We start from the raw sequence: 19,986 nt of genomic DNA, 5'->3' as shown, positions 1-19,986 counted from the left end.
GTTGAGTATGAACTTGTGTGTATTAGACTTCAGTATCCAGCTTTAGTGAATAGAAGACTGAATAGCAGGTCACATTGTCTAAGTGTTACAACAAAAACCATTCTGGCCAAATGTATTGAAAGCATTATTCAGTGTGGAATGCTTTGTATCGTGTAATGCTGAAAATACACGGATCGTTTTTGCGGCAGATAGATGGTTAGATAGATAATTTCCGACATGTCTGATCTCCTGTTTGATCGTTTTGCCACTCGAATCCTGATAGAGGTGAATGGAAGAAGATAAGAAAAACAAGCAGAAGATAAGAGAATGGAATGGAGAATCGAGCAGCAAAATCTATCGAGCAGAGAATCGAGTGGAAAAAAAATCGCCTGTGTATTCCCAGCATTAGAGATGTAAGATTGGCAGAGTGACAGTGGAATTTCTGGCAAAAAAATCTGCAGCGCAGAGAGAAATCGGCAGTTAAACATATAAATGTTGCTTAATAAAGGCCCTTATTCCTAAATAGTTTTTTTGCAGGTGGTTTATTGTTTATGTGAGAATACTTGGGGAGATTTATCCATTCTGTTGCACTGAAGGATGTAGAAAGCAGGCGCAGCGTGAGATATGTACTATAGCTGTCGCAGAAACACAGCACATTGCATACCCTTTGCTCAATAAGAAGCAATTGGATTTGTGCTACATAAGTGGCCAGTTTTGTTACAGCTTGGCTTGAACTTGTTCTCCCATTGAGCAGTAATCATGTGGAAAGGGCAGTAACCCTTCACAACCTGAGTAAGCATTCTTAAGGGTTTACAGTATATGCTGTCTGCACAGCCTGGCACATTTGTACTCCTTTTTACATCCATTATCGATATTTGCGTATTATCCAGTCTGCAGAGTTTGGCAGCTTTTTTTTTGTTTAAGTTCTATTTGCTCCCATACCAAGATCTAACCATGTTTGGAGAGCTGAAAGTCCTGGCTTTCCTTTGCACCGTGTCCAGAGTCGGTGCAATACTCCATTCCCAAGTTAAAGGGTTTTGAAAGGAGTGTCCCCTGCACTTGGCTGGAGAAAGCATAATTACAGAAGTACCGAATGAAGCCAACACTGATGATCAGCAGCACACCTGGGAGGTCGTCTTCTCCATACGCAGGGGTCTCATTACAGAGAAAGAAGTAGCCCAGCTATATCCCCTCATCTCTCCGTGTGTTACAGGCCGGGACTGGAAACTCGATTCCAATGTGCTCTCTGCAGCCAAGTGCAGGGGACACCCCTCTTTCAAACCCCCCTAACTTGTGAATGGAGCATTTCACTGACTCAGAACAGGATGCAATGGGAAGCCAGGACTTTCGGCTTTCCAAAAATGATTAGATCTTGGTAGGGGAGCAAACAGAATTTATTCAAGAAGCTGCCAAACTCTGCAGACAGATAATACGTAAGTACCCCATTATCTTTAGTGGAGTCTGAATGCTTTTATTTATATTAGTAACATTTAACTAATGCCACGTATTTGCCTGCTAGTGCTGCAGACGTCCATGGTATGTGTCATGCTGTAACACTGCTGGCTCTCCTGGACTGTGGCCTGTAGATCAGACAAAGCTTTATTATCCTCACAAGTGAAAGTAGGCAGTTACATCCGCCACTACCTTCTTTTACTGTCTTAACAGAATACAGGACCAGCTGTGAAGGTTCACACACTTTGCTTCTGGCAGGTACTTTACCTGTTGTGTTACACAACCAGAGATGTGACAGGCAAGTAGATTTTCAGAAAAGGATACTGTCAGGAACCGGCCCGCGGCACGCCTGCGTATACGGTTCCCGACTGCGGGTTTGACCAGATCAAGCGGGGAGCAGCCTTATTCGAGCTACAAACACGGCTGTGACCCCTCAAAAGCTCCTTACTGCCACCACTAGCGGTTTGCTAGACACGTCCACTCGGCTGTCGAGTGCTCAACACGCAATCCACGTTTTCGTATTCGGGTCAGCTTTGCGCTTTAGGCTGAATACGGGAACGCCACGCACACACACGCACAGTTGCAATCTTACACTGTAGTGAAGCAAAACCACTAACAGTCGTTCCGAACGATACTGTTTGTCAGGAATATACTGGGGTGCTTATGATGTAAGGATAATATTTTAATTTTCCTGTGTACTTCAGATGCGTATGTATGGGTGGTCATCTGGCTTTGGGGAAGCTGTACTTGTCTGTATGACAGTGTGGAATACAATTACCCTCAGTTCCTCTGGGAGCAGGGAGCTAATTAGAAGCCCCATTGTCCCATTATACAAATCAGGACAGAGTCAGGGAACTTCAAAGGCTAACAAAAGACTCTAGAATTTACATCAGACAGTTGCTTTGAAGCCTATACAGGTGGTCCGACCCTGTTGTCTGAATACTGTAGCAGAGGTGTATGGTGCTTGGAAGCAATTGTCACCTGGACTGGCTGCAGTATGCCTTGAAGCAGCTCACACCAGCCTGAGCCAGGACTTCACACATGACATCCTGCTGCAATGTGAAAGCCTTTATCAATTGTCACCTGTAACCTGGGGAGATTGGAGCTTAGGGAAATCTTTTCATGTATGTGGGCTATAGTACATTTTTCCCATATGGATGTTAGATCTCTGGAAATCCAATTATGACTGAGGATGTAATTAAATCTAGGTCCCGTCCCCCCCCCCCCCCCCCCCCCCCCCCCCCCCCCCCCCGCCCACACAGGCTTACAGCCTCGAGGCAAATATTTCATTATAAAAAACAGGGGACAGCTACCTCAAATCAGTCCCCTCCTGATGGTAGCGGCAGCTGGTCTCCTGGCCCAAGCTAGTGGACTCCTGGTCTAACCAGAATTGTGTCCGTCCACAAAAGTCCAAGGTTCTTCTATCTGGATTCCTGTATTTTGGTAAGCAATTTGCTTGGTATCTATCTTTGTAACCTCTTATTTTTGTACTTTTATCCTTGTAACTTTTCACTTTGTCTTGTAATCTTTTGTATATATTCTGTTCTGCATTGTTCCACCTTTTTCCCTGGAATATTAAATTATTATTTAATAAGCTTGACTTCTGCCGTACTAAACTAAAAATCATAGCCTAGAAGAGATTGAAGTGTGTATAAGTCCATGCCTATTTGTATGCTTGAGCAACACTACCATATGAAATTGTAATTGCATTGTGTGTGGGGGCGTTTGTCATACGTTGGCCTAAAGCGCGCAGCTGACCCAACGTACGAAAAATGCCAGTGCGAGTAGCGACAGCAGAGTGGCTAACAGTATCATTCGGAACGACTGTTAGTGGTTTTCTGCTTCACTACAGTGTAAGATTGCAACTGTGTGTGTGTGGGTGCGTGGCGTTCCCGTATTCGGCCTAAGCGCAAAGTTGACCCGAATACGAAAATGCGGGGTGCGCGCTGAGGACTCGACAGCAGAGTGGAAGTGTCTAGCGAACCGCTAGTGGTGGCAGTGAGGGGTGTTCTGAGGGGTCCCAGCCTTGTTTTAGCTTTGACTAAGGCTGCTTCCCCTCTCGTTCTGGTCAAACCCGCAGTCGGGAACCGTATACGCAGGCGTGCCGCGGGCCGGTTCCTGACACTGTTAGCTACTCTGCTGTCGAGCTACTCGCACTGGCGTTTTTGTACGTTGGGTCAGCTGCGCGCTTTAGGCCAACGTATGACAAACGCCCCCACACACAATGCAATTACAATCTCATACGGTAGGGTTACTCAAACGTACAATTAGGCATGGATTTATACACAGTTGCACTTCAGTCGCTTCTAGGCTATGAGTGTTGGTTTAGTACAGCAGAAGTCAAACTTATTTAAATAACGATTTAATATTCCAGGAAAACGTGGAACAGTGCAGAACTTAATATATACAAAAGATGTACAAAAACAAAGTAAAAAAGTTACAAGATTAAAGTTACAAAAATACACACAAGGCTATTTGCTTACCAATAACAGGGATCAAGATAGACAAATCTTGGACTTGGTTCTGTGGACGGACACCGTTCTGATTGGATCAGGAGCCAACTTAGCTTAGACCAGGAGTCCGGCTCCAGCTACCGTCAGGAGTAGACTGATTTTAGGTCTCTGTCCCCTGCTTTTATAATGGAATATTTGCCTTGAGGCTGCAAGCCTGTTTGGACGAGGGGGAACTAGTTTTTAATTACATCCTCAGACATAATTGGATTCCCAGAGATCTAACATCCACATGTGAAAAGTGTATTATAGCACACACACAACAAAAGACTTCCTTAACATCCGATTTCCCCAGGTTAAAGGTGACAATTGATTAAGGCTTTCACATTGCAGCAGGATGTCATGTGTAAAGTCCTGGCTCAGGCTGGTGTGATCTGCTTCAAAGCATACTGCAGCCAGTCCAGGTGACAATTGCTTCCAAGCACCATACACCTCTGCGACAGTATTCAGACAACAGGGTCAGACCACCTGTATAGGCTTCAAAGCAACTGTCTGATTAAGTGTTTCCTAATTACCTGTTTTCTGGCTGTCCAGAGGAACTGTATGCTAATGTCCCAGCCCCCTGCTTCCAGAGGAATTCAATGCAAATGTAGGTCTATTGACCTACACACACACACACACACACAATCACATGAACAGTCCATGAATCTAGCCTGGCATAACTAGCTGCTATATTCCTGGCAGATACATTACATTTATTTGTAATGTATTTTTAATGCCTGAAAAGCTAGGGGGGGGGGAGCGAGCCCTGCAAATCATACTTTATGCTCTTGTATACCTATAGCCTTTGGTTGGGCCTCAGACCAGCTCTTAGCAGCATGTTTAATGTCAGAAATGTCCTTCAGGTGTTTCAGGAACAGATAATAGTTTGAATGGGCAAGGTCAGCTGAGTATGACCCTCATTGATTAATCAATATTATACTACAGGTACATTAAAGGTGGCCATACACTGGTCGATTTGCCATCAGATTCGACCAACAGACAGATCCCTATCTGATCGAATCTGATCAGAGAGGGATCGTATGGCTACCCTTACAGCAAACAGATTGTGAACCGATTTCAGCCTGAAACCGTTCACAATCTGTTGTGGTGCTGCTGCTGCCCCCGCCCGCCCGCATACATTACCTGCTCCGCCGGCGCGACTCCAGTCCCCCGGTCACCGCTGCTCTGTCTGCGCTCTGGTCTCCAGGTCCGGCATGCCTCACTTCTTCTAGCCCGGCAGGAAGTTTAAACAGTAGAGGGCGCTCTACTGTTTAAACTTCCTGCCGGGCTAGAAGAAGTGAGGCATGCCGGACCTGGAGACCAGAGCGCAGACAGAGCAGCAGTGACCGGGAGACTGGAGTCGCGCCGGCGGAGCAGGTAATGTATGCGGGCTCTATTGCGTCGGTCGTCGGGCACTCGAACGCCGCTAGCGATGCGCTCTTTACCCGCGGGCGATCGACTGTTTTTTCCGCACGGCGCGATCGACGGGATCGGACGAAATGGATCGAAATTCGGCGTGTAGCGTGAACGATTGGCAGCAGATTCGATCCCAGTGATCGAATCTGCTGTCGAAACGGGCGCAAATCGGGCCAGTGTATGGCCAGCTTAATGATGACCACTATTTTTTGGTATTTATGTAGCGCCAACATCTTCCGCAGCGCTGTACAAGAGTAGCAGTGGCTGGATAGTGTAATGGTTAAGGGCTCTGCCTCTGACACAGGAGACCTGGGTTCAAATCTCGGCTGCCTGTTCAGTAAGCCAGCACCTATTTCAGTAAGGAGTTTCTTGGGCAAGTCTCCCTAACACTGCTACTGCCTACTGAGTGCGCTCTAGTGGCTGCCTCGCAAGAGCTTTGAGTCCGACAGGAGAAAGGCGCTATACAAATACTGCCATTATTATTATATTGTCTTGTTTCTTAACTGTCCCTCAGAGACCCACTAGCTCACAATCTAATCTTACCATAGTCCTATGTCTATGTATGTGTTGTTGTCTGGTACCAATTTTAGGGCGAAGCCAATTATGGGAGAAAACCAGAGTGGGTGGAGGAAACCGACGCAGACACGGGGAGAACATACAAACTGCTTGCAGATGTTACGGGGATCGAACCCAGAGACCCAATGCTTCAAGGCGAGAGTGCTATGCACTACGTCATCATGCTGCCCTTCTGTATCTTCAGTAAATATTTACTGCTAGTGCAGTACTTACCAGCCATCTGTTATAAGTTTGCAATGAAAGAACAATAGAGCTTTTGTGGAGAGACAGCAAATCGTACATGCTGTAATGCTGGGTACACACATTAAGTTGTTTTTTTTAGTGCGATTGTCTCACCCGATCGTTTTTTGCGGCATGATTCCGCACTCAATTCTCTTCATTCGTTTTTCTTATCTTTTTTCATTCACTTCTATGAGAAATCGAGCGCGGAAATGATCAGTGGCAATATTGGCCATGACGGATTTTATCTATCTGATCCATCTATCGCACGAAAAAACGTAACGTGTGTACCGAGCGTTGGGAGTGCTCTGATAACATTTCTCAGACAAATTACTAAGGATTCTCTTGTGTAGAATCCAGGAATACCAAGTTAATTCTTAAATAAAAGTGCTTAGTTAAGTGAAAGGATAATGATCTCTTTCAGCAAATAATTAACTTAATGACGTTAGCAAAGTTTTCTCTGACATTTCACTGTAGAAGTACCTTTGATATTTTATCATCTAAACCGTTACCAAAAACTGGCATGTGGTCAACACTAGCAAAAATGTTGTTTTCTTATTTTAGTCCTTGTAATATTTTAGGGTTGACTGTTGTCATAGTTACAGGTTGCTGATGTGCTAAAAACAAAGAAAAAAGCACCACTTAGTAAATGCGCCACTTAGTGTCACAATTCTTCATTGTGCTGTAATGCCTGTGGACTATAGGTCGACAGTGATAGGGGAAGGAGGGGGAATAATACATACATTAAAAAAAATGCATGTATTATTCTTGACAAGATTAATGTTTGCTACTTGTTTTAGACATAGCATAGGGTCTCCTTAACGTCAAAGGCAACTAAAGAAGCACCACATGGGCCTTATTTATGCTCCTTTTATTGAACATTAGGCCCTCCCTGTTGTTTAAAGTGGACCTGAACTCTTGCACAGGACTGAAGAAATACATAAAGAAATGCACCCTGTATGTATTTAGAGAGTTTAGCCTGTTTAATTCCCCCTCATTTGTATCTAATCACAATTTGTAATCTGATCTCTTCCCTGTGTCACATGAATGCCAATGGCAGATAAGGCCATTTGAAAGTTCAGGAGGTTTACAATATGTCTGCTTCCATGAATCAGGAAGTAAAAATGGTGCAGATTTAGTTTAGGATTTGTATCAGCTGTAACAAAGAAATGTTTTTTGTTTAAAGGTTGTTATGCTGCTGTGTATCTTTTAGAGCAGAGAGGACGTTCTGGGCTCAGGTCCGCTTTAAAGATTTTTACTTTTTTGCTATATTCTGGAAAACTAGTCTTATTAAACTTTTAGTAGTTTTCTTGCAATGTGCAATAAAAAATGGACAAACCTAGTTGTGCAGTTACACGAAGAAGAATGGTAAGAGTGTTTATTGACTTCCCGTTCAGTTTCCCTTTGCCTCAGAGACAGCCTCGCACAATATGTCCTGCATCAGAGTTACCTTACTCCCAACTTGTTAAATACTTATCCTTATGCATCTAACACATCCTGAATGTTCTTTATACAATCCCACCTTCCTGCACCTGCTGTGGGATTGCACCCCTTAAAAGAAATTGTATAGCTTATCAATGGTTATCTCTACACTGTCCTTCCACTAATGATCTGAAATCCTGAGCGAGAACCATGTTGCCCTTCAAACATCTGCTTTTTATAAACCTAGAGCCCGCCCTCCTAACTTCTCTTGTGTTTGGGATAGTTGACTAGTCCCCATATGTAGTAATTGACACCTTAGGAATTGGTTATTAACTGTACACTATACCTGTTCTCTTCTTCTAGACTTTAATGTCCCCCTTCTACATTGCACTTTAAAGGATACCCGAAGTGACATGTGACATGATGAGATAGACATATGTACAGTGGAGGAAATAATTATTTGACCCCTCACTGATTTTGTAAGTTTGTCCAATGACAAAGAAATGAAAAGTCTCAGAACAGTATCATTTCAATGGTAGGTTTATTTTAACAGTGGCAGATAGCACATCAAAAGGAAAATCGAAAAAATAACCTTAAATAAAAGATAGCAACTGATTTGCATTTCATTGAGTGAAATAAGTTTTTGAACCCCTACCAACCATTAAGAATTCTGGCTCCCACAGAGTGGTTAGACACTTCTACTCAATTAGTCACCCTCATTAAGGACACCTGTCTTAACTAGTCACCTGTATAAAAGACACCTGTCCACAGAATCAATCAATCAAGCAGACTCCAAACTCTCCAACATGGGAAAGAGCTGTCCAAGGATGTCAGAGACAAAATTGTAGACCTGCACAAGGCTGGAATGGGCTACAAAACCATTAGCAAGAAGCTGGGAGAGAAGGTGACAACTGTTGGTGCGATTGTTCGAAAATGGAAGGAGCACAAAATGACCATCAATCGACCTCGCTCTGGGGCTCCACGCAAGATCTCACCTCGTGGGGTGTCAATGGTTCTGAGAAAGGTGAAAAAGCATCCTAGAACTACACGGGAGGAGTTAGTGAATGACCTCAAATTAGCAGGGACCACAGTCACCAAGAAAACTATTGGAAACACATTACACCGCAATGGATTAAAATCCTGCAGGGCTCGCAAGGTCCCCCTGCTCAAGAAGGCACATGTGCAGGCCCGTCTAAAGTTTGCCAATGAACACCTGAATGATTCTGTGAGTGACTGGGAGAAGGTGCTGTGACCAAAATAGAGCTCTTTGGCATTAACTCAACTCGCTGTGTTTGGAGGAAGAAAAATGCTACCTATGACCCCCCTAAACACCGTCCCCACCGTCAAGCATGGGGGTGGAAACATTTTGCTTTGGGGGTGTTTTTCTGCTAAGGGCACAGGACAACTTAATCGCATTAACAGGAAAATGGACGGAGCCATGTATCGTGAAATCCTGAAAGACAACCTCCTTCCCTCTGCCAGGAAACTGAAAATGGGTCGTGGATGGGTGTTCCAGCACGACAATGACCCAAAACATACAGCAAAGGCAACAAAGGAGTGGCTCAAGAAGAAGCACATTAAGGTCATGGAGTGGCCTAGTCAGTCTCCGGACCTTAATCCAATAGAAAACCTATGGAGGGAGCTCAAGCTCAGAGTTGCACAGAGACAGCCTCGAAACCTTAGGAATATAGAGATGATCTGCAAAGAGGAGTGGACCAACCAACATTCCTCCTAAAATGTGTGCAAACTTGGTCATCAATTACAAGAAACGTTTGACCTCTGTGCTTGCAAACAAGGGTTTTTCCACTAAGTATTAAGTCTTTTATTGTTAGAGGGTTTAAAAACTTATATCACTCAATGAAATGCAAATCAGTTGCTATCTTTTATTTAAGGTTATTTTTTCGATTTTCCTTTTGATGTGCTATCTGCCACTGTTAAAATAAATCTACCATTGAAATGATACTGTTCTGAGACTTTTCATTTCTTTGTCATTGGACAAACTTACAAAATCAGTGAGGGGTCAAATAATTATTTCCTCCACTGTATGTACAGTGCCTAGCACACAAATAACTATGCTGTGTTCTTTTTTTTTTTCTTTCTCTGTCTGAAAGCGTTAAATATCAGGTATGTAAGTGGCTGACTCAGTCCTGACTCAGAAAGGAAGTGACTACAGTGTGACCCTCACTGATAAGAAATTCCAACTATAAACAAAAAATGGCTTCTGAGAGAAGGAAAGAGATAAAAAGGGGAATTTCTTATCAGTAAGGGTCACACTGTAGTCACTTCCTTTCTGAGTCAGGACTGAGTCAGCCACTTACATACCTGATATTTAACTCTTTCAGGCAGAGAGAGAAAGGAACACAGCATTTTTATTTGTGAGCTAGGCACCGTACATACACTTCTATCTCATCATGTCACATGTCCCTTCGGGTATCCTTTAAGAACGGAATGCATTTTGTAATGATGTACTGAATATTTTTGTTATTGTATTGTGATCCTTTTATTATTCAACAAACACCAAAGCAACTAAAGAACTTTGTTGTAGTGTAATATCTGACACAGAACTGGCCAATATAATGTTCTTTGTTATTCCTTTCAGGAGGGAAAGAATAATGACAAGTTTGACACGCATCCTCGGGACTCGGAGGCCCTTACGGCTTACCTCTTTGCTCACAACCACTTGTTCTACGTGCTGGAATTTAGCACCGGGCTTCTGCTGCTGCTGCTTTCACTCTGTGAGGCCCCGGCTGTCCCCTTCCTCCGCCTTGATGTTTATGTATGTGTAATATTCTTACTACATAGAGTACAGAGTCTCTTTAAAAATAACTGTGCCTGAAATAGGGTTGCTGAATTTAATTTGTTTTTGCATTAAAATATTCAGAGTGTTTAGCACAGTCTTTCCTCCTGGTCCTACAAATTACATTTTTTAAGAACCCCACAGTTTTATTTTCTGTGTCAGCTAAAAAATATAAATCCTTGACCTTTTTTTATATTGCTACCCTGCACACAGAAGCTGTTCTTTTCCAGGAAAGAGTTTTGACTGTAATTCCTTATCAGTGAGGTTGTCCCTATAGTCAGAAACTGTCACTTGCATGCCTGATGTTTAAAGTGGATCCGAGATAAACTTTTACTCATTGCATAATTGTGTTTCTTTCATATTGTTTATAGGAAATTCCTCAAGCCAAATACTTTTGTTTTTGTTTTAATAGTCTAATTCCCTATAAACTAAACAAGCCACGCCCACAGGTTTTCAGAGAGCCAAGGCACTTTCAGACAGTAGCAAGGGCTCATGGGAGCTCAGTCTGGGCAGGAGGAAGGGGAGGTATTACTAGCCAAAGATTTCAGAGGCAGAGGGGAGGAGGAAGTGGGGGGGGGGGTAGTTTTTTTGTTGTTGCTCAAGATGCAGATAAGCCTGCCTCTGTGTAATGTTTACAAACAACATGGCTGCTCTCATTGTATCACAGGAAGAAATAATCATATTCTATTAAAGCTGTTTGCAGCTAGATTTGCTGTGTAAACTATCTAAACTTCAGATAAGATATATAGACAAGTTACTTGTTATAGTTAGTTTTTCATCTCAGATCTTTTAACTCTTTCAGGCAGAAAAGGAACACCTAATTATTTGTGTGCTAGGCACTGTACATTCACATGTCTATCTCATCACGTCACCCCGGGATCACTTAAATGCTAGTAGGAAAATAACACAGAAAGCAGCACTGAGAAATAATGTATATGAATTACAAAATACGTAATTATGTTACACGGTATTATTGGACATAGCTCGCATGTCTCTGAGGAGATTGACTGCATTATAACAGTTTGGCCTGGAGTTAGTGCTATACAGCCACACCCTTTTGCTGAATTCACACACATACTTTCACATACTTACTAGATTCTTGTGTAGTCAGAAATTCTAGAGGCACAATTTATCTACACCTGCTTCCCTGTTTTGTGTTCTAACAGTGCCTTGTATGTGTCCCAGTACTGCACACCAGCTGAATATGCTCTAGTATTAGTACACTCACGTACCGGTACATGCTGATCTGTCTTTATATTACACTGGCTAAAAATAGGAGTTTATGAATTCAGCTTTCAAGTTATCAATTGCATAATACCTTTGAGTTCCACTTGGGACCCCTGTCTGGTGAGGCAGCTTGCTGTATTCGCTTTCAGGATCAGCACAAGCCAAGAATTTTCTTGCTAGTTACTCATACTATTATTATTATCATGACATCTGGGTATGCCGGGGCTGCAGATGGAAATTTTGGACCCCACCTAGGGACAACACTTCCTAGCCCACCTTAGTAGTGGGTGATTAGAGATGGTCAATGATATGCAAATAATTCTGACTTGCATGCAGGTTTATCGCAAACAGTATGCAGCTTAAAATTGGGCCAATGAAAAATGTCAGGAAATGCATTTGATTGGCCAAGTTCCAAGCTGCATTACATGTGCAAGTGAGTCAGAATTATTTGCATCCCATGTATTACTGATATATCCTCCTCGGCAATACAGTCTCAGCCATGTTTCTGAGGTCTTTCTATGCTCTCCAGAACCCTCTGCCTGCATTGCCATGACTTGCCCTCAGCGGCACCCACCACTTAGGCCGCAGCTGCTGACCTGGGGGCAGGTTGCAAATGGCGTGGCCAGAGCCTCAGCAGAGCTTTGAAAGAAAAACTGCCAAGTCCGCATTGCCGAGAGGCCCGAGTGCTCACCTGACTGAATGAATTATGGCCAGTCAGGTAAGTGACCCATGAGACCCCCCCCCCCCCCCCCCCCCCCCAAATTGTTGCATCATTAAAGGAAAGGTTCAGGGAGGGTGGAGGAAAAATAAAAATCAATTTCCACTTACCTGGGGCTTCCTCCAGCCCGTGGCAGGCAGGAGGTGCCCTCGCCGCCGCTCCGCAGGCTCCCGGTGGCCGACCCGACCTGGCCAGGCCGGCTGCCAGGTCGGGCTCTTCTGCGCTCCAAGTCCTGGTACTTCTGCGTCCCACGCCGGCGCTCTGACGTCATCGGACGTCCGCCGGGCAGTACTGCGCATGCGCAGTAGTTCTGCGCATGCGCAGTACAGCACAGCGGACGTCCGATGACGTCAGAGCGCCGGCGTGGGACGCAGAAGTACCAGGACTTGGAGCGCAGAAGATCCTGACCTGGCAGCCGGCCTGGCCAGGTCGGGTCGGCCACCGGAGACCACCGGGAGCCTGCGGAGCGGCGGCGAGGGCACCTCCTGCCTGCCACGGGCTGGAGGAAACCCCAGGTAAGTGGAAATTGATTTTTATTTTTCCTCCACCCTCCCTGAACCTTCCCTTTAAGACAGAGCTTGATTTGACAGGGTCTGTCTTTTTTTTTTATACTGGAGGTACTCTTTAATGATCCCTAACCAGCTCAGGACCACGTAAGTAAGATTCTATGACACTCTTGCGACTCCCTAACTCTGATGCGGCGTAGAATCTACGCCACCCGATTTTCGCAATTCTGCCTCGATCACGTGCATCCGACGGAAGAGATGCAGCTGTCATTTGACAGCTGAAATCTTCCTACACAGATCAGGAGCCATGGCGATTGTCTACTGATCACATGATCACTACGATTGCTGCTGATTGTAGTGATGTTTACGGGGGGCACTGACCACCAGAGGGAGCTATGGAGGAGGGGGCGGCACTCTATGTATGCACTCCCCGCAGACCGGTTGCGAATGTACTGAGAATGTTGTTCACACCGAACAGAGTGGTATTGTCTGTCACCCATAAACCTGGTTTAGATTGTGCATGTACCTGCACATCACTCTTAGATGCACCCACAATTAGATTGCCTATGGCCCGATCGATGTTCTTTTGTTTCTGTTTAAGAAGATTCCCTGGAACCCTGTATCAGCTGGGTTCCTATGCACAGATCTGCCACCCTGCAGGAAATGCCCCTGGCCTTTTCTATATCAGATATGTAGAAAAGGTAGAGGCCTTTTTCTGCATGGTGGCAGGGCTACACGCTGGAAACCGGCTGACATAGGGCTCCAGTGAAGCTTATTATACAAACAAGATGCTGGAGGCATTAATGTTGGCAATGACAGACTGGGATGGCTTACAGTAAGTTACAGGGTCAGCTTCCTGGCCAGGAGCTTTTTGTTCCTAAAAGCAGATGCAGTCTTAAAGTGTAACCGAGGTGACATGATGAGATAGTCATGTGTATGTACAGGTGGCTGGATAGTGTAATGGTTAAGGGCTCTGCCTCTGACACGGGAGACCAGGATTCGAATCTCGGCTCTGCCTGTTCAGTAAGCCAGCACCTATTCAATAGGAGACCTTGGGCAAGACTCCCTAACACTGCTACTGCCTATAGAGCGCGTCCTAGTGGCTGCAGCTCTGGCGCTTTGAGTCCGCCAGGAGAAAAGCGCGATATAAATGTTCTGTGTTTGTTTGTTTGTTTTACAAAACATATTAATAACCAGGCTGTTTTACTTGTTTCATTTTGCTGCATGAAAGTTGATTTATAGGCATGGAAGTGACAGCTTCTGTCTTGTCTTTGTCGGGAATATAGTATACATCACTAATAAGCAAATTACAGCCATAAATATTTTCCTGGCAGAATGCAACTGAGAGCAGGCAGAGATAAAATACATGAACTACTGACCTTTTTCTAACTCTGGGTTCCTAATAGGCTGCCACTGATTAGAGACCGTTAAACAGCCTACTTTGTATATGTTTAAATATAAAAGAAAACCCTGGGATACTTACGTCATTTTTATGAGTAGGATGATAAATACTATTATTTATTTTCACCTCGGGTTCACTTTTAATATAGCTTTAAAATTCGAAACTTTGGCAGTGATATACCTTTTGTTACATACTTTAAAATAACAAGATTATTATATACAAATTAGAGGAGTTGGAGTCCGTGTAATCATAAACTGAGTGGCATTGCCTTGGCCTGCACTGTTTGTAGAACATAGGCCATGTAATAACTAGTGGCTCTGTGATCAATTACGGTATATTCTGTCCCTCAGTTGCATGTGATTAGCCCCCAACTTAAAAGAATGACTAATCTAGATGTGTAAAATCAATATTGCCTGTGTTGCTTTGTCTTTTTTATGTGTTTCTCCCTTGGCCATATTGCAGATCCATGCCACACTTGAATTGCTTATCTTGGCCTTTGTAGTGTTTGAGCTTGGATTGAAGATGAGATGGCTTGGGTTTCGTACTTTCCTGAGGCATCGCAGGACAATGCTAAAGGTCAGTAGTCAGTGTTAGTTTCTGGTATACGAACCATGGTATCGTTGAACATTCACACTGGATTACCAACTTCCATGTTTTTGCATCTGTATTTCTCTTCAGAGTTGCGTCTTGCTAGTCCAGTTTGTGGAAGCTATTGTGGTGCTGATTAGACAGACTTCCCATGTGCGTGTAACGAGAGCCCTACGGCCTATTTTCTTGGTGGACTGCAGATACTGTGGAGCTGTCAGAAGGTGAGAGTTCTTCATGTCACATAGTAACTGTGGGCACCTTAATATATTATGTTGTATGATATTTGAAGTTTATTTTATTATTGTAACAGTTAAAGGGGCACTATGGCAAAAGTGTAAAATTTAAAGTACATGTACACATATACAAATAAGAAGTACATTTTATCCAGAGTAAAATGAGACATAAATTACTTTTCTCCTATGTTGCTCTCATTTACAGTAGGTAGTACAAATCTGATATTACTGACAGGTTTTGGATTAGCCCATCTTCTCATGGAGGATTCTCAGCATGGCCTTTTTCTTTATAAAGACATTCCCTGAAAAGGATTTATACAAATATCCTAGCCAGCCTCCCTGCTCGCTGCAGTTTTTTGGCAGTTGGATGGAGCAACCGCCATTTACTAAGTGCTTTGGAAAATAAAGTAAATCTTGAGAACCCCCCATGAGAAGATAAGCTGGTCTTATGCTGGGAATACACGTTAGATTTGTCTTATCAATCGAGCCGCTGATGGCTCGATTGATAATTTCCAACGCGTCAAATACCCCGCCGGATCAATTTCACGCTCGATACTGGCGGGCAGAACAAAATAATAAACGAGCGGAAGATAAGAAGCCGCCCGCGGGGACAAGTGGGAATCGATCCGGGCGGCCGCGGGGATGCGCCGTAATCTATCGTGCGGCTCAATTACACAGTAAAAACGTACCGTGTATTCCCAGCATAAAACCTCTCGGTTCTGTCAGATTTCTACAACCTACTGTAAGTGACAGCAACATAGTAGAAAAGTAATTTGTCTCATTTTAATATGGGAAAAATGCACTTCTTCTTTGTCTGTTTACATGTATTTTAAATTGTACACTTTGTTGCCCCTTGAAATATGTGCAAACTGTCCACAGCAATGTCAATTTATTCATCAGCTGTTAAAGCCAAAAATCGTTTTGGGACCACACGGGGTCCCCATCATTCCAAAAGTGTTGGGCTTATGAAAGTTGATGGAGGGTATTCCACACGAGAGATTGTGATTTCCCCAAATACAAGCGCAGGTCCTGCAGCATTTTTAGAGCAATTTGTGCTTCAATACAAGGCGTAGCATCGCTGCACAATCGCTTTTCAGTTGCTGCACAAAGTGATTTTGCAGTGTGTTCACTCCTCAGAACCACAAAAAAGAAAAGGAAGTCGCAATCACTGTACAAATCACTAGCATTAATTTTTTAAATCATTTAAGAATCTCCAGAAATCCTGACATTTGTGATTTTTTTTTTTTTTTTTTTTTTTTTTTTTTTTTTTTTTTTTAGTGGCCTGCAGTCCTTAATCTGGGAGCAGATAAAAATGGCGCAGGACGAACGACTATAAAAATAGTGCCACCACAGGTAGCAATAGTACAAGCCGCGATTAGCGGCAAGGAAGTTAAATTATGGTGCCCAGGATTAATCCAAGCTGATTTACATGGTACCATAGTTACTATGGCATAGTAGATTTGTATAAGGCCACATACACACATCAGACCATAGTCTTTTGAAAATGAAAGATCACAGACCAATTTTACCCCCTTCCATGTAGTATGAGAGCCATACCTTCACAGTTTTTTCTATGGAGCTGAACTCCCCATCAGAAAAAAATCTTTGCAAGATGCTGCACACAAAGATGCTGTAAACATTCAAAAGATCAGTATCTGCAAAAAATCTGTTCCTGCCAAAAATCCATTCCTGCAAATTGCAATGATAGTCTATGAGATCTGCAGATCATCATACACACATGATTTAACTGACATTCATCTGCAGATCAGATCCACCAGGATGGATTTTCAGATCTGCAGATGATTGCTTGATCTGTAGATGAATGTCAGTTAAATCATGTGTGTATGATGATCTGCAGATCTTATAGACTATCATTGCAATTTGCAGGAATGGATTTTTGGCAGGAACAGATTTTTTGCAGATACTGATCTTTTGTGTCTGTACAGCATCTGTGTGTGCAGCATCTTGCAAAGATTTTTTTCTGATGTGGAGTTCAGCTCCATAGAAAAGACTGTGTAGAGTATGGCTCTCATACTACATGAAGGGTGGTAGGATTGGTCTGTGATCTTTCATTTTCCAAAGACTATAGTCTGATGTGTGTATGAGCCTTAAGTGTTATTCATAGATTTGTATAATTGTTTATTCAGTATCCAGCAGCAACCTGTGCTTGAAAAGTGAAGTTCTTGTTTTTATCTTACAGGAACTTGCGACAGATTTTCCAGTCACTTCCACCATTTATTGACATCCTTCTTCTGCTTTTATTTTTCATGGTCATTTTTGCTATTCTTGGTAAGCAGTGAAAAAGATCAATTTATGCTAGAAAGCAAAATAACATCTTTTTTTGTATGACTTTACTAAAGATGACAGGAAAGATATTTAGACTAGAAGAGCTCTTGTTTTTGTATTCATTCATTCATATGATATTTTCCACAGAGCTGTACAAAGCACAATTACTGTCCATCATTGGAGCGCACAACCTATTTTAAAGAGGAAATAAAAAAGTGTTTTTTATTTTAAATCCCTGATTTACATTCTGACATTTATTACATGGTGACATTTTTACTGTTGGCAGGTGATGTAGCTGCTGCATGTTTTAGCAGTTGGAAACAGCTGTCAACAGCTATTTCCCACAATGCAGCAAGGTTCACAGACAGGAAACTGCCAGCAGTACGAGTTTCTTGTGGGAGGGGTTTCACCACAATATCAAGCATACAGCGCCCCTGATGGTCTGTTTGTGAAAAGGAATAGATTTCACATGTAAAAGGGGGTATCAGCTCCTGATTGGGATAAAGTTCAATTCTTGGTCGGAGTTTCTCTTTAAGAGAAGTCCATTAAGTACTTACTAGTTTATTTTTGTTTTCCATACAATAACAAGATATTAATTTTGCCTCCATAGAGGAGTGTTACTTTGGAACTGTTTATTTTGTTTGAGGAATTTGTGAGTTGACAGAAAGCAATTACTATGGCAAAGAACACATTTGGCACAATCGTGCACCTTTTTGCAGAATACCACAAAAGTGCATGGCCACACATATGATTCAAGTCAGTCAGTTGTTTTTGCATTTTTCTGTGTGTTAAAAAATCAAAATTACTGTGTTGAGGGAGTTCAGGGCTACAGGGGCTCAGTTGGCTGTGTAGCAATTTGTTCAACCTCTGCTTGCTCTTTGTCTGTTGCCCAACAAGCTGGGAGATCTCTGGACAAGATGAGACTGTATACTACCTGTCAGAAATTCCTGATTAATATCCTTTCTTGGCTTTTATAGGATTTTACCTATTTTCTTCCAACCCATCTGATCCGGTAAGATATAACCAGATTAAGAATATTCTTTAATGTATGTTAATTTACATAGAAAAGGAGTGTTCTAACACTCTCTTTGCTCATTTTTCCTCCAACCTTTTGGGGATTTTCTTTTCTCATTGGACTTGGACGTATGTTTTTTTTTTTTTTTTTTTTATACAATCTAGCTATATAACATAATATCTATGTCAGTATGTAAAATGTAAACCAGAATGTTATCATTTGGAAATTATTTAAAGAAAACCTGAGATGGCGAAATCAAAATATTTTATACTCACCCGGGGCTTCCTCCAGCCCCACCGTCCTCCTCCCGTGTGCCTCTGTTATAAGCCGAAGGGGCAGCGCATGCGCAGAAGAGCTGACAGGCGCGACTAAGCCAGATTACTGGGGCTGATTGCGGGAAAACGAAGGCACTCGGGAGGACGGCGAGGGACGCGTCGGTGCTCATGGAGCTGGAGGAAGCCTCGGGTGATTATAAAATGGTTTGATTTTGCCATTTCAGGTACACTTTAAGCCCCATATTTAACTGAAAGTAGTACAAAGACAACATGGCAAATGTTTTTTTCCCAAACTAAATTCTCATTTTAAATATGACGTCAGCAGAATTTTTTTCTGAAAACTTGGGACGGGGCATGTTGACCATTGTGTTGCATTATTTCCACTTTTAACGACTTTCTGTGAATGTTTTGGTAGTCAGGAAACCAGTTGCAGTTTTGAAAGGGAAATGTTGTCCCATTCTTGACTGATAAAGAATTGCATCTGCTCTGGGTTCTCCTTTGTCATGTTTTTCATTTCATAATGCACCAGATGTTGTCATTTAGTGACAGGGCTGGTTTGCATGCAGGCCAAGTTTATCACCGAGATTCTTCTGTTATAAAGCCATGCTGTTGTATTGCATGTAGAATGCTATTTAGTGTTAGGTTGCTGAAATAAGCCAGGACTTCAGTGTCAGTGGACTATGCTGCTAGTGAGCACCTGATTGCGGCCATCTGGGTTTTTTTCAATCGGTGACATAAAGAACAGGATGGCAGACTTTGCAGTGTGGAGAGGGCAGGACATGACCTAGAACGCTGACTACTTACTGGATCAGCTGGGAACAGAATGTGGACAGGACAAGCAGGACCAGGATGAAACTGCAGGCTGTGCTGGCAGATCAGTCCTTCCCAGATATGCAGTTTTCTTCAGCCAAAATAATTGTGATTTGTCTTGGCCCAAAAATCTCTGAAGTGCCTACAGCTGCCCCCAACATTATGGGGTCTCTCCTCCGGTGATCCAACAGGTGGATCACTGTCGCCCAATGTCTGTAGGGTACTTGTGTATTATCCCGTCTAGCAGAACGGGCTCAGCAGTTAGACAGGCTGGAAACTAGTGCACTGTGCTTCTTGAGCAGCTGATTCACCACAGATCAGCTGCTCCGTTCCATTCAGCTTTGCTCACTGCGCAGTATTGTAGCCCGTCCCGAAGTCACAGCACTTGTCTGTGTAAGATGTGAATAGAGGGGCTGTACTGCACACTGAATGCAGTTGATCTCCGCTCCATAGACAGCAGCCGCTGATCCCCGCTTAGGTAAGCTCTCCCCTGGTGGGCTGTGATTAGGGGTGAGACCCTTTTATAGACAAGCTGTATGATAGCGGGCAGATTGCTGCAGGGCACAGCGCTGT

General features: G+C 43.2%; 1 protein-coding gene across 1 annotated transcript in view; it reads left to right on the top strand.

The window, feature by feature from the left end:
- TPCN1 (two pore segment channel 1) overlaps positions 1 to 19,986 on the top strand; it is a 79,880-nt gene that overhangs the window by 22,574 nt on the left and 37,320 nt on the right. Inside the window, exons 4-8 of the mRNA XM_068239879.1 lie at positions 10,156 to 10,332; positions 14,669 to 14,782; positions 14,885 to 15,015; positions 17,228 to 17,316; positions 18,291 to 18,325. Of these exons, the coding sequence (XP_068095980.1) occupies positions 10,156 to 10,332; positions 14,669 to 14,782; positions 14,885 to 15,015; positions 17,228 to 17,316; positions 18,291 to 18,325 (546 nt within the window). The remainder of the gene's footprint in view (positions 1 to 10,155; positions 10,333 to 14,668; positions 14,783 to 14,884; positions 15,016 to 17,227; positions 17,317 to 18,290; positions 18,326 to 19,986) is intronic.

This window comes from Hyperolius riggenbachi, chromosome 1, assembly GCF_040937935.1.
Source record: "Hyperolius riggenbachi isolate aHypRig1 chromosome 1, aHypRig1.pri, whole genome shotgun sequence".
Classification (NCBI taxonomy): Eukaryota; Metazoa; Chordata; class Amphibia; order Anura; family Hyperoliidae; genus Hyperolius; species Hyperolius riggenbachi.
This window is presented reverse-complemented; position numbering and strand designations above follow the sequence as displayed.